General features: G+C 44.5%; 1 protein-coding gene across 1 annotated transcript; it reads right to left on the reverse strand.

Moving 5' to 3' along the window:
- Positions 1-175: 175 nt before the first annotated feature.
- Positions 176-15,248, reverse strand: LOC311130534 (uncharacterized protein; the record flags this gene model as incomplete). Its single annotated transcript, XM_084163295.1, has 32 exons — positions 176-381; positions 562-639; positions 887-1,075; positions 1,212-1,266; positions 1,962-2,108; positions 2,493-2,525; positions 2,623-2,667; positions 2,908-2,943; positions 3,037-3,108; positions 5,219-5,272; positions 5,674-5,727; positions 5,871-5,924; positions 6,027-6,071; positions 6,184-6,237; positions 6,344-6,397; positions 6,574-6,627; positions 6,843-6,896; positions 7,030-7,083; positions 7,307-7,360; positions 7,579-7,632; positions 7,726-7,779; positions 7,912-7,968; positions 8,111-8,143; positions 8,567-8,620; positions 8,757-8,810; positions 8,919-8,942; positions 9,933-9,968; positions 10,176-10,229; positions 14,002-14,064; positions 14,166-14,204; positions 14,389-14,463; positions 15,174-15,248. 32 exons carry the CDS (start codon positions 15,246-15,248, stop codon positions 176-178), a joined length of 2,064 nt encoding a protein of 687 aa, XP_084019421.1.
- Between the last annotated feature and the right edge of the window lie 848 nt (positions 15,249-16,096).

The following is a 16,096-nucleotide window of genomic DNA, read 5'->3' on the forward strand; positions in this document are numbered from 1 at the left end:
AGAAACATTTTTAAACTTGAATTTCAGTTTACTTCCTGAATTGACTGAATTTAAATGGAATTGACCCCAACACTGATCTTCCGTGGAGCGTTAGTTAGTTCCTCCATTAGTCTCTCAATAGTTTGGCCCCTGTGGCCCCTCCGTTCAGGGATCTGTTAGGTCTCCGACTCACATCTTATTCCTCATTTGGCCCTTTCATACTGGAATCTTTCACAGATATCGGTGACGCCACCATAGGAAGGATGCACTGTGACGACTCGCAGTAGCTGTTGAGGCCAGGACGACCAGGAGGCCCTGGAACGCCGGGAATACCGGGAACACCGCGTGGCCCTCTCTCGCCGTCGCGGCCATCTGTGCCATAGGCGGCTCTACCGTGATCACCTGTGGATGGAGTGGTCGGTTGAGACTTGTACATGTCTGTGGAACTGCTAAATAGCTAGCTAACCATGTTATAGCTGAGCATATAGAGACTTGGAGCATATTGGGTTAGCACAGTGGTTATGGCTATAGCCTTCATTATTATGGTGTAGGCGTGTAGCCTCTTGTGACTGGTATCTTTACCTGGTAGACCGGGTGCTCCAGGTGCTCCTTTAGCCCCTCTCACTGTGGGTCCTCTCTCTCCTCTGTCGCCCATGTCACCTACGCAGAACATATACATTATCATCAATTCAAGTGACGTTTAGGGATGCAGGGATGGTTGTAGTGAACTTCACTTGTGATGGCACAAACAATCCTAATTATTCAAATGGAGATCATGACACTACTACTACCAGCCTGGTTGCCAGTGTGTTTCTGCTTCAGCCAACTTGTCATTGTCTTACCAAACTAGGCCATAATATTACATTTAGGATATATTTCCACCATCTTTAAAGACCCAGGACCTCACCTTTGGCCCCTTTGCGACCCAGCAGTCCTGGAGGTCCTTTGAGGCCTGGCAGTCCTCTGGCCCCGTCCAGTCCTGGGTAGCCGTTCTCTCCGGAGGGGCCTTCAGGACCAGGGGGACCAGGGGGACCTGGCAGTCCAGAGATGCCCGTCTCAGGCCTCCTCAGGCTGGCTGCTAGCTGGGCTAGCTGCTCTGTGGCACAGGAAGGGAAAAGAATGAGGGGATTAGTCAAATGAAACCTATAGACCTGCATTATCAGATGTGATGGGTTCAGTAATGGTCAATATCAAATGGATAAGAGTTTGATATGAAAATGATCAAGATTTACCTTGCATTACCCTCATGCAAACTTGTGTGATGTGTGTATCGCTTGGTTGTTTCCCCTGGGAAAACAGGTGGTTGTTGAGAGAATTGTGGTGTTAACTGGTAAGTAATTAAATTCATAGCTAGCTTCACAGGCTTTTTTCATGATGTCTTAACCCAGGGACATACTTAAAGAGATTCTCCAGTACTTTTGTATACTCTTTAGCCTGTAGTTCTGAAAGTAGTGCTCATGAGCCAAAAGTGGTCCCCGAAAATTGCCTACTATGTCACATGTGCAGATATGTGCAACACGTCATTATCTCTCTCTCGTTCTGCTGTGTGTGCATCTTGCTAGCAGTCACTCAAATGGCAAGGGGCTGAAGCTCATTGGCTAGAACTCGATTTGCTAGGGGGCTGGCCCACATGGGGGAATATGTAGGAAAAATGGCACAGCACAGCTTCCAGAAAAACAGTTGCTTTCAAACTAGGGATTTCGTGACTAATTGAGGTAAGACAGTCATTCTACTCATAGATTATGCATGTATGAACTACACATTGACACATCCAGCCCAAAAAGGAAGGTTTAAAAAATACTTAGTAGTCGCCACAGTTCAGGAGCATGTCTTTAACACAGGGCAAAGTCATCATGTGAATTCTGCTGTTTCCTCCAGTAAAGATTTGTGTCTACTCCATATGAGTGCAGTACTAAGAAAGCTCTTTTTGACTCCTGCTCTGTTTCAGGCCCCCAGATCTGGTTAATTGTTAAAGTGCCTACCGCTGGCCCCTGTGTCCCTGGCAGTCCTGGCACCCCTCTGTCTCCCTGCATGCCACGTGGTCCAGGTTGACCCGGCTTGCCCCCTGGGCCTGGTATGCCCCGGCCGCCCTCCGGCCCTTTGTTTCCAGTCTCTCCTGGTCTGCCTGTCTGAAAACAGCGACAGAGCGCGACACAATGGCATTCAGCATTCATACATAACAAAAGGTAACATTGGATTACCCAGACTGGACCATTGGGAGCATAGACAATGCTGTCTGTCTAGGATCATGTGTTTCAGGCCTACAGTATGCAAGGCTTTCTTTTGGCATGCACAACACTGTCAAGTGATTCAGTAATGAGAAATGATGATGCTTTGTTGTACGTGACCTCTAGCATTAGACAGTTCTATAACGTTGTGGCATCTAATCATGATGAGTCCCCATGATTTTGGGACGAACAGGTACCACATTAACATGTGTAACTGGACATAATAGGCCTAGTCCATGTCAATAGAGAGCTTTAGCAGTAAGCAATGCTATAAGCTGGACTCACCGATCCTTTCTCTCCTGGCTCCCCTTCGTCACCCTATAATAAAACAGAATCAGTACTCTTTTACTTTCAAACAAATGTTGCGCACGGCAAAACATTTTCACAACGTTTTTATCTTGATGTAGTTACTCACAAAGTCCCCTCTGTCTCCTGCTGTGCCTTCGGAACCTGCTTCTCCCTAGAAATGTATTTGTTAGAGAAAATACATGTCTTACTGGATCATTAACATGTATCCATCCTAAGTAGGCCTTGGTGGGGCCTTCGGTAGTCTTCTAGTAGCTCCTAGTGCTTGATGTTATTCATTTGAATTCACTCCATTCATCTTCTTCCATTATTTGATGGCTACATAAAATATGTTCACCTCCCTTATGCAGGAATGTACTATTCGGTCGGTTGAGATGGTATTGATAGAACTTACTTGTTCTCCTTGAGCACCGGTCAAACCGACTGCACCCTGGAGAAATAGAAATAGGAAAAGGAAAATTATATTTCACTTTCACACATTAATTTATGCTTCTCCTTTTGTAGTACATTCTATCTTCCTTACCCTGTCTCCCTTCTGTCCAACCAGGCCGGCAGGGCCAGGCAAACCAGGAAGCCCGAGATCCCCTTTACCTCCCTGTAAAAAAACTAAACATTAAAAAACACACACACACACTTAAAAAAATCTAACACAGTGGATCGCTTGTGCAACGCTCCAACCACCTTCAGCTGACTACATTTGCACAAAACATTTTGTTTTAGCTGGAAGAAAATGTGTCTAAACAGGTGAGCTGGAAAAGGTATTGTGGTCCTCTGTAGCTCAGCTGGTAGAGCACGGCGCTTGTAACGCCAAGGTAGTGGGTTCGATCCCCGGGACCACCCATACACAAAAAAAAAAATGTATGCACGCATGACTGTAAGTCGCTTTGGATAAAAGCGTCTGCTAAATGGCATATTATTATATTATATATTATATTATATATATATTATATTGGGGACACACTCCATGAGATGTTTTTGGAAGTGTGGGTACTGATTGTGGCATACCCTCGGCTAACTGGTTTAAGGAATTCCTGGGAAACAGAGGGTTCTTTCAGGCCTTTTCAGCCTATTTCCTGGCCTGAATCCCCCCTCTCTGAAGAAATACCCCTGGGCCCATGGACCAGTGTAACAAGACTCCATTCATGCCCCCTCACTGGCGGATAGCAGTATTACTGCAGTCTGGAGGCTTATAAAGGGATGCCACACTCAATATGAGAGAGCATACGGCTCCACTTGCTTGGAGTGGGTTTGCTCTTAGTCACTGGCATTCAGCTTGGTTGATCTGAATGGTTGCTATGGTAACTATGTCCATGTTAAATGGTATATGTATGGTGTGATTGCAGATAATAGCAATATACACTGAGTGCACAAAACATTATGAACACGTTCCTAATATTGAGTTGCACCCCCCCTTTTGCCTTCAGAACTGCCTCAATTCATCTGGGCATGGACTCTACAAGGTGTCGAATGCGTTCCACAGGGATGCTGGCCCATGTTGACTCCAGTGCTTCCCACAGTTGTGTCAAGTTGGCTGGATGTCCTTTGGATGGTGAACCATTCTTGATACACACAGGAAACTGTTGAGCGTAGAAAAACTCAAACCGGTGCGCCTGGCACCTACTACCATATCCCGTTCAAAGGCACTTAAATCTTGTCTTGCCCATTCACCCTCTGAATGGCACACATACACAATCCATGTCTCAATTGTCTCAAGGCTTAATAATACTTCTTTAACCTGTATCCTCCCCTTCATCTACACTGATTGAAGTGGATTTAACAAAGGATATCAAGGGATCATAGCTTTCACCTGGAATCACCTGGTCAGTCTATGTCATGGAAAGAGCAGATGCTCCTAATGTTTTGTCCACTCAGTGCATTGTTTACACTGATGTTATGTCAAATATAAATAGCAAAAGACTGCTGGTATGGATGGGGGCGGATTGTGTTATTTGCACTCTAAGATGTCCTAGTTCCAGGAAAGGTAGGGCAGGAAAGGCATTGTAATGAAAATAACATTTGAAGAAAATAAGCATAAATAATTACATATACAATTATATCAACATAATTCTAATGGCCACCCTAGTAAATGTTGAAAGACCAGCATCGTCTTTGTTCTTGCCATACTGCACATGATCCAAAAAATGTCATTTATTTCATACTTTGTTTTCTTCTTCCTCTTTCACACCATCTTCATCATGTTCTTGTCTTCCTCTTCTTTCCCCATGACAGTATCATCATAATCCATCACATTGCAAACCACAAACCTGTTCTGTATTCCGAATTGAATTGGCTTCACTCTGATATTTCCTTGTCTGCATCTTACCTTACCAATCCATGTATTTTCACACAACAAAGTCTGATGACTGGAGTACCACAGGATTCTGTGCTTGGTCACTTGGCTTTGTCATCACTTCCCATGGCTTTTCCTATCATTCTTGTGCAGAAGATGCTCAACTCCCTCTATTATTCCACCTGTTTACTACCCAGGTTACAGATTTCACCAGCATCTTAGCCTAGTTCATTTGTATGTTTCAAGTTCATTGGTCAGTTTGATAATCATGGTTCATACTGTGGTACATGTATGGATGTTTGCGACAAATTGTAAAATGCTTTATTCATTGTGGTTCATAATACATATAAAGGGCTTGTTTTGGGGCTATGAGTATGTTAGTTATAATGAATGGTCTGTTGGGCTGTTGACTTACCCTGGGTCCTGGTGCCCCTGCAGGCCCTTCTGGGCCACGCACTCCTCTTTCACCCTACAGTGAAAAAATAGAAGAATAGGAAGTTATAGAGAAGCAATTGTGGCGCAAGTGCAGATGTATTATATTCTAGTAGTCCAAGACCTTCCCAAATGAATCACATGAAGTTCTGAGCTTGTTGAAGAATGCTTCTATTATAATAGAGCAAAGGTTGTGCATGGCTTTAGAGTTCAAATGCTTTGTGCTGATCTTGTTAATTCTATTGTTCAGTTATTTAGGTCACACATTTATCCCTAATTCCCTAACACTAAAAGGGTTACTAAATCACACAGTTCCAGATGATTTATTCAAACTACTGAAGTTCATACTAAACCTTGAAAAGAGTAATCAAACTTGATAGTGTTTTTATATGGATGGCTTTCTCACAGTGAATCACATATACTATAAAACATACTCACTGGTCCACCTCTTGCTCCGACAGGTCCTACTTCTCCCTGCTCACCACGTTCCCCCTGTAAACAAAGCAAGTCTCCATGAGATCTGTAGCACAGCCCCTTATACTACTGATGCAAGTATGTAAGGGTTATGTATCCTGTATCAAAGTATTACGTTTCATCACTGTCATTTAATGTGATTTAATTTTCTCTTGACTTACTGATTTCCCAGGAGACCCCATTAGTCCTACAGAACCTGGGTCGCCAGAGTTACCCTAGTAACAAAGAGAGGAAAACATAAGATTCCCTACAATAGAGATTCATATACAGAATTGTCAATAACTGGTTTTATTCATACATTTGAAATATTCCCCTACCTTCTCACCACTTTGTCCTTTTGGACCATAAGCGCCTGGCAAACCCTATGGCGAGAATCACATCAAAACAAATGAACAACCAAACAAACCCAAACAAAAACAAACGTAGAATGATTATGATGAATCAAAGATGCTAGGGGTCAGAGGTCACACTTACAGGAAGTCCTTGGAGCCCAGTATCACCTGGACTGCCAACTTTCCCAGTAATACCCTTAAAATGATAGAAAAAAACAACAGCAGATCAATCTTACTGATTCACTGTATATACATCCTCATTTAGCCTACTGTAGGTCTTTGAACAGCAGGTTGAGCTGTACCTTAGATGCTGGCAATCCGGGAATTCCTTCACGTCCATCGGGCCCAGATAGACCCTGTCCATGGGAGAAAGAACAGGGAAGTTGAGCGTTACGGAAGTGGATTAGCTTCATGGCATGTGTATTGAGTCAACTGTATGCTCATGCTGTGTGTAATGTCACAGATGTCATAGATGAGATGTTAGTCGATAATGAATCAGTTTTGGTAAGGCTGTGGTGTGTACAATACTCACAGGCTCCCCTTTGGTCCCTGGAAGGCCCCTTATTCCTTGTGGCCCTCGGGCGCCCTGCAAAACAACACACCAAAAACAGTGAGTAAAAGTCTCTATACATTATTTGATAGATAGTGTGCACCTGTATGAATTGGCGGCAGGTTTTTACTTTTGAAAGTGAATGACCATGTGCTCTGTTGTTCTGCAGTGATAATATAACAGCAATAATAATAATGATAATATAACAGTGATAATATATTTGTATGATGGTGTGGTGTTTTAGTACTTACTTGACCACCGTTTGGTCCATTCTCGCCCACTACTCCTCTTTGGCCCACGTCACCCTAAAAAAGAAAAACTAATTTCTTAAACCAAAATAGTCGAATAAGTTGAGATGTTACTGTAATGTGAGTGGTGACAAAGAGGTCATGGTGAAAAAGAGGTGAAAGTCATGGTGATAAAAATACAGGCACCTACTGGGCCACCCTGAATTCCCTGGGGACCGAGATCTCCAAACGTTCCACGAGGTCCCTGTTATCAAACAGATTTAAGATGTCAAATATACATTTTTTTAATGCATTTACTAGTGTGCTCAAACATAAATTGTGGGATGTTGAGGTTTGGCAGTGCTGAAACAGGCCAAGCTGAAGTCACTCAGCAGCACCCGCTGAGGATGGCAGTAACATATAGCACATAGCTCATCTTGGGCATTCATCCTATGATGTCAAACAGTGTGTGACCTCATGACCCTTACCCTGTCACCTTTGAGGCCCATCATGCCTGTTATTCCCCTGGGTCCCCCTTGGCCCTAAAATCACTCAGCAGAGAGAGAGAGTAGTGAGAGAGAGAGAGAGAGAGAGAGAGAGAGAGAGAGAGAGAGAGAGAGAGAGAGAGAGAGAGAGAGAGAGAGAGAGAGAGAGAGGAAGAAGCCATTTTTAATTTAAAAAATACATGTATCATAGCCACATTGTGAATGGCACATTTATATTGATCCAGATTTGTGAGAGAAATATTAAAATAGTTTACTGGTAGCCCTTGAGCTCCCATCTCGCCTTCTCCTCCCTGGTCTCCTTCTTCTCCCTGTAGAAAACATCAAACAAATGTTACAATCATTATCAATGACCGCATTGTAGTTGTTGATATTTCATCTGGATAAAAAGGGGGAGACGTTACCTTGTGTCCTTGCTTTCCAGGCTCTCCAGACTCTCCTTTTACCCCTTTGTGGCCCTAAAGAGAAACCATATAATGTTGCCGCTATATGCAAGCCAGTTTCACTGACAAGATACAGCATCAACATCCATAGTATATTAGTGTCAACGACCAACCATAGTATAGTATGTGTATTTATTATATAGTCACCTTCATGCCTGGGAGGCCAGAATATCCGTTAAGACCAGAAGGACAGGCATTGGGACACTGAAAAACAGAAGTAAAGCCTATTTGAGGTCATCTAAGAGCCCTGCCACAGGGGGGCTCCGCTGAAAAGTTCCCCATCATCAGCATCAGGGTTCAAATGCATAGCTGTGGTGCCCTTAAAGGAAACTTGTGAACGCCTTACCAGGTCTTCCCCCTTATACACGCCAGGAAGACCCTGGGGAGAAAAAGAGAAAACAAAATTTTAATGACATTTCTGTCTTTGAAATCATTGTAGGGGAAACAGGGGCTGGTTGTCATACAGGTTGGTTGTTGCAGTGCTCTTACAAATGTACAGGATGCTGTAAATGGTCTCCTCTTTGATACTTTTCATGGCACACAGAACTATGTAGCTATTACATCACATGGGATTCACATGGGGTTTCCTACTGTACTAAGGATGACAACACTAATATGGAACTAATTGATCATAATAATAATAATAATATGCCATTTAGCAGATGCTTTTATCCAAAGCGACTTACAGTCATGCGTGCATACATTTTTTGTGTATGGGTGGTCCCGGGGATCGAACCCACTACCTTGGCGTTACAAGCGCCATGCTCTACCAGCTGAGCTACATGAAAATAAATATATTTACCCTGGGCCCTGCAGGTCCGGGAAGCCCCACTGGCCCCTTCTTGCCCTGTGATCCCTATAAATAATAATAATAATATGTTTACAGGTGAATGAATGCAATCATTTAATAAGTTAGAAGTCAATATCTCCGTATAAGATATTGAAAATGTTGGAAGCCCTGTGTTTCTAAATGTTAAAAAGGCAGTACTCACCGGGGTTCCGACTTTGCCAAGCTCGCCCACCAACCCTTGTGCACCAGCTGCTCCCTGTCAGCAAAACAAAAAGGACATGACACAGTACTAATGTAATGTATTCTCTTGTATTTAAATACATTCTTCCTTATTCAGGTGTGGGAACAATGGAAAAGTACTCACATCAGGTCCATCAGGTCCCTCGCCCTGTGGTAGACAAGAGAAAATTCATGGAGAGGCTTGAAGGTGTAAAATTGAGGTAAAGTTGCATTTTCTAAATAAACAAGTTAATCAATGCATTAACAAGGGTACAGTAATAAAAGGCACAATTTTAAGCAATGCCGTTTCAATAAATCAGTCCTTATAGTATGTCATACCCTTAAATAGATATTGTATCCTTATAGGTGTCATATCCTAGGTGGGCGTATTCATTTCAGATATGATTTCAGATCAACCAATGGGTGTGTGTGCGCAATTCTTATAAAGGTGTGTTATGCTGAGTTCACAACATCTCGTAATTTCGTAAATACCACATACAACTGCGAAAAATCCACTAGTGGGAAACTCATCTATCATCCCACGTGCTCCGAGTTTTTCACTTGCACCTCTCTGGTGTCATTTGTCAACAAAAAAGACAGCAAGCATGGCGGCATCTTCAGCAGTTGTTGTTTATGGTAAGACAAAAATTGTTGATACAAAATGTATTCTGTTCATCTTCCTTTTGATTTAGAAAGTGAAAGTAGCTCTAGATATACTTTTTATGGGTATAAAATAGCAAAACAATCACAAGCCTTCTAATGATCTCCATGTTTGATGGTATTTCCCAAAACGTGAATGCACCCAACTCGTATTTACGAATCCACAACTGGTAATTACCACCTTCCCACTTGGTGATGAACGTAGCATTAGACGATTTTATGGGTGTGTCCTATCGTTATATGGTCCTTGAGAGGGAGTAGCCTATTCCAGATTTCCAGTCATTTCCTTGGATGGGTAAGACAAGTCCTTGGAGGGGATGGTCCCATCCTTATGGTAGTGTAATAATCCATTGAAACAAGTGAGGTCGATCCCTTTCCAGATGATGTTTGGTCATTTCTGCATGATTGCCATAGGCTGTGTCATAATGGACAATATCCCTATTACAACCCTATTATACATACATTCCTTTAATAAATGTAGTTAACCATGCTTACTTACAATCTCCCCGACCTCCCCAGCCTCTCCAGGTTCACCCTGATAGAGAAGCACACAAGATGGTTGGTGAAACAATCTCAACCTTTCATTGCTTTGGAGCATAGTGATATTTTCACATTCCTACTCTTCTGACCAGCCTCCACACACTGAGTACAGAGAGTGTAAATGCATTATATTTCAGCAATATAGATATTAGACAGATAGGAAGATTATGGATACATTTGATTTCATATAAAGAAAACATACTTTTGGTCCAGGAGGCCCGTCTCGGCCGGCATCTCCAACAGGTCCAGTGGCACCCTATAGAGGAAACAAAGCTTATATAAACCACACAGAAATATGAATGTCCATGAGTAAACTGTATAAAACCTCAATATGTGTCTAATGCCCTCCAGTGAAAGAAGTCATATCATGCTCTGTTACCCATTCTTATTGTGATATTTTATATTTTATTCTTTACAAGTATTCAATGGGATTCCCGAGAAATTATAAAAGGACATGTGAAAATATGAATTAGAAACAATGGGCAATCCATCCATTCCTGAAATGAATTGATTTGAAATAGAACTGTTCCAACACTGAGTTGCTGACACAGTACTCTGTTAGATCACCATTAGTAACAGGGTGGCCTTACTTCAAGGCAATATTACTGTAAATCTGATTTCCTTAATTAAATTTGCGTTTGATAAACACAAAGGAAGGTTTGTAATCCAAATACTCTATAATCTATAAGCAAGATTTCGACAAAATTATGGAAGGCATCTCAATTGAGACTACTTTTATATTCCACGTTTGTATCTTGAAGATGATACATTACACAGTCTGTGATCAATGCTCTAAACATTGTACTAACTAAACCATTGCATATTTATGTCACGCCCTGGCTCTGGGGACTCTTATATGTTGAGCCAGGGTGTTAGTTTCTATGTTTAGTGTTCTATGTTCATGTTCTAGTTCATGTGTTTCAATGTTGGCCGGGGTGGTTCCCAATCAGAGGCAGCTGTGGCTTGTTGTCTCTGATTGGGAACCATACTTTTGCACTTGTCATTTGTGGGATCTTGTTCCGTGTAGGTTTGTGTTTATGACCGAGGACTTCACGTTTCGTTTTGTTGTTTTGTTATTGTTAATAGTACTCAATAAAAGATGTACGCATTTCACGCTGCGCCTTGGTCCACTCATTACGACGATCGTGACAGAAGATCCCACCAATACAGGACCAAGCAGTGTGTCCAGGAGCAAACGCCGGAGGTAACGCTAGTGGATGTCCTCCTCGGTTGGGGTAGGATCACCGAGGAGGAGGCCGTCCGCTACCGGAGGGCGATGAGGGAGGATGCCCAGGAAGGAGAGGAGAAGCGGCGCCAACCAGGCCGTCGTCGGACAGGCGAGAGGCAACCCCAAGAAAACATTTTGGGGGGGCACACGGCATGGACGACGGGGCTGCTGGAGGCAGCTACAGGGCGAGTTTGTGGACTAGGAGAGGAGGCCACCAGGTTACGGGGGCCATTGGTCAGGAGGGAGAAGGAGAGTGTAGAGGCACGGCGAGAGGAACTGAGTAGGCAGCAGAGGGAGCGGAGGTTTATGAGGAAACCCAGTCCCGCTCCTCGCACCAAGCAAGTGGTGTGTGTCACCAGTCCGGTCCGGCTAGTTCCTGCTCCCCGCACTAAGTTAGTGGTGCGTGTTCCCAGTACGGCCCAACCCGTTCCTGCTCCCCGCACTAAGTTAGTGGTGCGTGTTCCCAGTCCGGCCCGACCCGTTCCCGCTCCCCGCACTAAGTTAGTGGTGCGTGTTCCCAGTCCGGCCCGACCCGTTCCTGCTCCCCGCACTAAGTTAGTGGTGCGTGTTCCCAGTACGGCCCAACCCGTTCCTGCTCCCCGCACTAAGTTAGTGGTGCGTGTTCCCAGTCCGGCCCAACCCGTTCCTGCTCCCCGCACTAAGTTAGTGGTGCGTGTTCCCAGTACGGCCCAACCCGTTCCTGCTCCCCGCACTAAGTTAGTGGTGCGTGTTCCCAGTATGGCCCAACCCGTTCCTGCTCCCCGCACTAAGTTAGTGGTGCGTGTTCCCAGTCCGGCCCGACCCGTTCCTGCCCCTCGCACCAAGCCAGTGGTGCGCGTCGCCAGCCCGGCCAGGCCTGTTCCTGCCCCTCGCACCAAGCCTGTGGTGCGCGTCGCCAGCCCGGCCCGGCCTGTTCCTGTCCCCCGCACCAAGCCAATGGTGCACGTCGTCAGCCCGGTCCGGCCCGTTCCTGCTCCCCGCACCAAGACAGTGGTGCGCGTCGCCAGCCCGGTCCGGCCTGTTCCTGCTCCCCGCACCAAGCCAGTGGTGTGCGTCGCCAGCCCGGTCCGGCCTGTTCCTGCTCCCCGCACCAAGCCAGTGGTGCGCGTCGCCAGCCCGGTCCAGCCTGTTCCTGCTCCCCGCACCAAGCCAGTGGTGCGCGTCGCCAGCCCGGTCCGGGCTGTTCCTGCTCCCCGCACCAAGCCAGTGGTGCGCGTCGTCAGTCCGGCACGGTCCGTGCCTGTTCCACCGGTGCCTGGTCCGGCACCGGTCAGCTGCTCCACACCGGAGCCAAAGCAATCCGCTCCACCGATGTCCAGTCCAGCTCCAGCCAGCGGGGCCAGACCAGACCAGGGGCGCTACAGGGGGGTAGCTAGAGAGTGGTGGTCACGCCCGGAGCCGGATCCGCTTCCGAGGCGGAATGCCCACCCGGCCCCTCCCCTGTTGGGTTTAGTTGGCGCGGTCGCAGTCCGCGCCTTTGGGGGGGGGGGGGTACTGTCACGCCCTGGCTCTGGGGACTCTTATATGTTGAGCCAGGGTGTTAGTTTCTATGTTTAGTGTTCTATGTTCATGTTCTAGTTCATGTGTTTCTATGTTGGCCGGGGTGGTTCCCAATCAGAGGCAGCTGTGGCTTGTTGTCTCTGATTGGGACCCATACTTAGGCAGCCTGTTTTGCACTTGTCATTTGTGGGATCTTGTTCCGTGTAGGTTTGTGTTTATGACCGAGGACTTCACGTTTCGTTTTGTTGTTTTGTTATTGTTAATAGTACTCAATAAAAGATGTACGCATTTCACGCTGCGCCTTGGTCCACTTATTACGACGATCGTGACAATTTAGTCTACCTAAAAGTCAATTTCATCATTGATATTTCATGGATGGAGTGTTTCCTACACAGTAATCTAGCAATTATAAGACTCATATGGGGGTGTGTCTTCTCTCACACTGTTTAGCCCCTCCCCTCTTCCGCTAGCTACATAAACCATTGGAGGTCACTTAACTAGTCTAACTAGTCCTTCGCCAAGCTTGAATCAATGGATTGAAAAGAGATGCTCTGAACTATCCTCCCAAGATCAAGGAACTACTACTACTCTCTAACTAGTCAATAGCTTTGGCAGGCAACAAACAACAGAATACAGGAATCGTTGAAATCAGGACTCCAGTTATGGACAGAGAAACAGAAAGAATGGATGATAGCTGACTACTTGAAGTCTGTGTTTTCCAGGTATTTGCTATTCCTAACAAAAGAGAATAGTGAGCTACCCAGCCAAAACGAGTGCATACCTCGACACACCTGGACACTACCTACTCTGCCAGACACACAGCAGTCAGCAGTTCATCTGATAGGATACTCTGTATTCAGCATCATCGCCCAATTGGACAGCACACACACTGGGGCCCTTCTGCTCCACCTTTCCCAGCATACAGTTATTTCCTGTCAGCCATCATTGGCGGCAGAATCCCCTGCACCCCCCAACTCATACAAAAAGACCTCTGTTTCTCTGTTTCAGTCAGGAAGCTATTTGAGGCGTTCTCCTCCTCTCTCCCCTAAATACCCAGGTTGATGTAGCCCACGGATTCATTTTCTTCAGGAGGATTTCCCCTCCCTCCAACCCTTTTGCTCAGGAGCCAATATAAACGACTCACACAGCAGTAGTGCCACAGATCTTCAGCCCCTTGAGCTTCAGAAGTTACAGATGTTCAATGGACTCAACTGTTATTTGATTTTGCACAATGGGGTTTCCTGCTTGGGGAGTATGAATAGTAAACTGGTTGTAAATGTGGGTATTATGTGTAACTTACGTCTGCCCCTGGTAGGCCGGGTGCTCCGGGAGTTCCTGGTTTGCCGTCTTCCCCATCAGGGCCCTGGGAACAGAGTGACCATTTCAATAGCATGCTAAAATTGATTAACCATTTATTGGTAGGTTATAAAATAGGTGTGGCAAGGGAAATGATAGTCCACTCACAGGGCCGCCTTCTGTGATGTTATCGTCCCCTCTGTCTCCCTGAAATGAAATAGAAAAAGGAATGTTTATTTAATAACCATGTAAAAATCCACTATAGGTTGACAATTATAGAATAACACAATTAATTTAGGTCTATACCAGGTGAGGTGCTGTACAACAGATAAATCTAAAGCCTGAAATGACACAAATATACAATAAAATATTAAATGAAAAGGTATCTCACATCAATGCCGTCGACTCCAGGCACGCCTGCTATGCCAGGGGGTCCAGCGGGGCCTCTGGGACCGACCGGGCCCCTCTGTGGATAAATACACAAAATCATTTAAAGCTCCTCTACTGAAATGTATCCCCAAATCATGGCTGGGCACCTCACACAAAGAGCTCTATTGTGTGAAATCAGTAGTTTTGTGGGAAGAACGGTCAAGAAAAGAAAACCACAAGCCTCTATACAAGGGACCACTCTGTAAGTAATTACATATGTTGAGAATATATTTGTTGTGATTCCAACCTATTGGTTCCATATGTCAACACAAGCAGCTGCTATGTTATTTACCATACACATTTTTTCATATTTTAGTCATTTAGCAGACGCTCTTATCCAGAGCGACTTAGAGTTAGTGAGTGAATACATTTTCATACTGGCCCCCCGTGGGAAACGAACCCACAACCCGTGCGTTGCAAGCCCCATGCTCTACCAACTGAGCTACATGGGACTCACACACTTCTAAATCATGCAGCTATTTACAAGAGAAAAATAGTCCACTAATAAATAGGCATATTGTGGTCGGTCTAATGTATTTGTAAACTATATGGTTCAACGAATCTGTAAATGCATAGAAGGTGTGTTTCAAAACATTTGGGAGTCTGAGCATCCCAGCCCAGCCTATCCCATCCATGGGAAATTCCATCCTAATAACACAGGATAATATAATCTCAAGAAAAGCAGTGGCTGGCAAACAAATCGATGTGAACCATTGGATAAGAAAATAACCATAATTTGTGACTTACCTGAGCGGAGCAAATAAGGACAATTTGCAATAAAATCACCAGCGATGACTCCCGATATATCCTGGCGCGAGCCATGGTCTTCCCAGACTCAAAAAGTCCCTTTTCCCGGATTAGTTGGGATTTACGGACCACCTGTCAATATTCCCCAACTGAACCCCACAGTGTACTGAAAGGTACCATGTACTATTAAAATTAATGTTTATTCATGATGGACTGGAGAGCTGGAAAGTGGTTGGAGGAGGGATGGAAGGTGCGCGCAAGGGGAGGGTTTCACTGTGAGGCAATGGTGGGATTTAGAATGTTCTCTCAAGATGTATAAATACCTGCAACTTTCGCTGACTTGTAGTTTGTCAACTAAACGCTTGCATTCCAACAAGTTATTACAAATTGTAAAACAAATCCAACTTTTTCCAAAATCGCATAGATCAAAACCTAGCCTATTTCTGCACAGGTATAACATACAACATAAATGATGTTGCTGTTGCAATTATCAATGCAATATTTCTTCAACATAGAGTTTGTAAATGAGAGAGCAAAATGTATTTAAATCTGTCAGCCTGATTTGATTTGAGACATTGTTGGCACATCATGTAGGAGGCCGCCTACAATAGATAAACGTGAGTGAGATCTATTATTCAACAAACACATATCCCCACTGATTAAACTGTCAATTTTGATTGACTTGCTTTAATGCTTTTTTTTATACAGCCATCTCATAGAGAAATACGGTAGTAATGGCATTTTTTTTGCAAGCACTAACTCCGCCATGGTTCGTTGGACAAAGCCTATGAAGAAAATTAATTGCGTTTTTTAAAAATTTTTTTATTAAAGCCGAAAATAAAGTCTGTGGTAAACAGGCTTAAGAGAGTTTATACGTTTTGTTCTATGGGATAATCTTAAATAATTTTCATCAGCTAACATAA

The sequence above is a fragment of the Coregonus lavaretus genome, assembly GCF_964263955.1.
Source record: "Coregonus lavaretus genome assembly, chromosome: 6".
In the NCBI taxonomy this organism is placed as follows: domain Eukaryota; kingdom Metazoa; phylum Chordata; class Actinopteri; order Salmoniformes; family Salmonidae; genus Coregonus; species Coregonus lavaretus.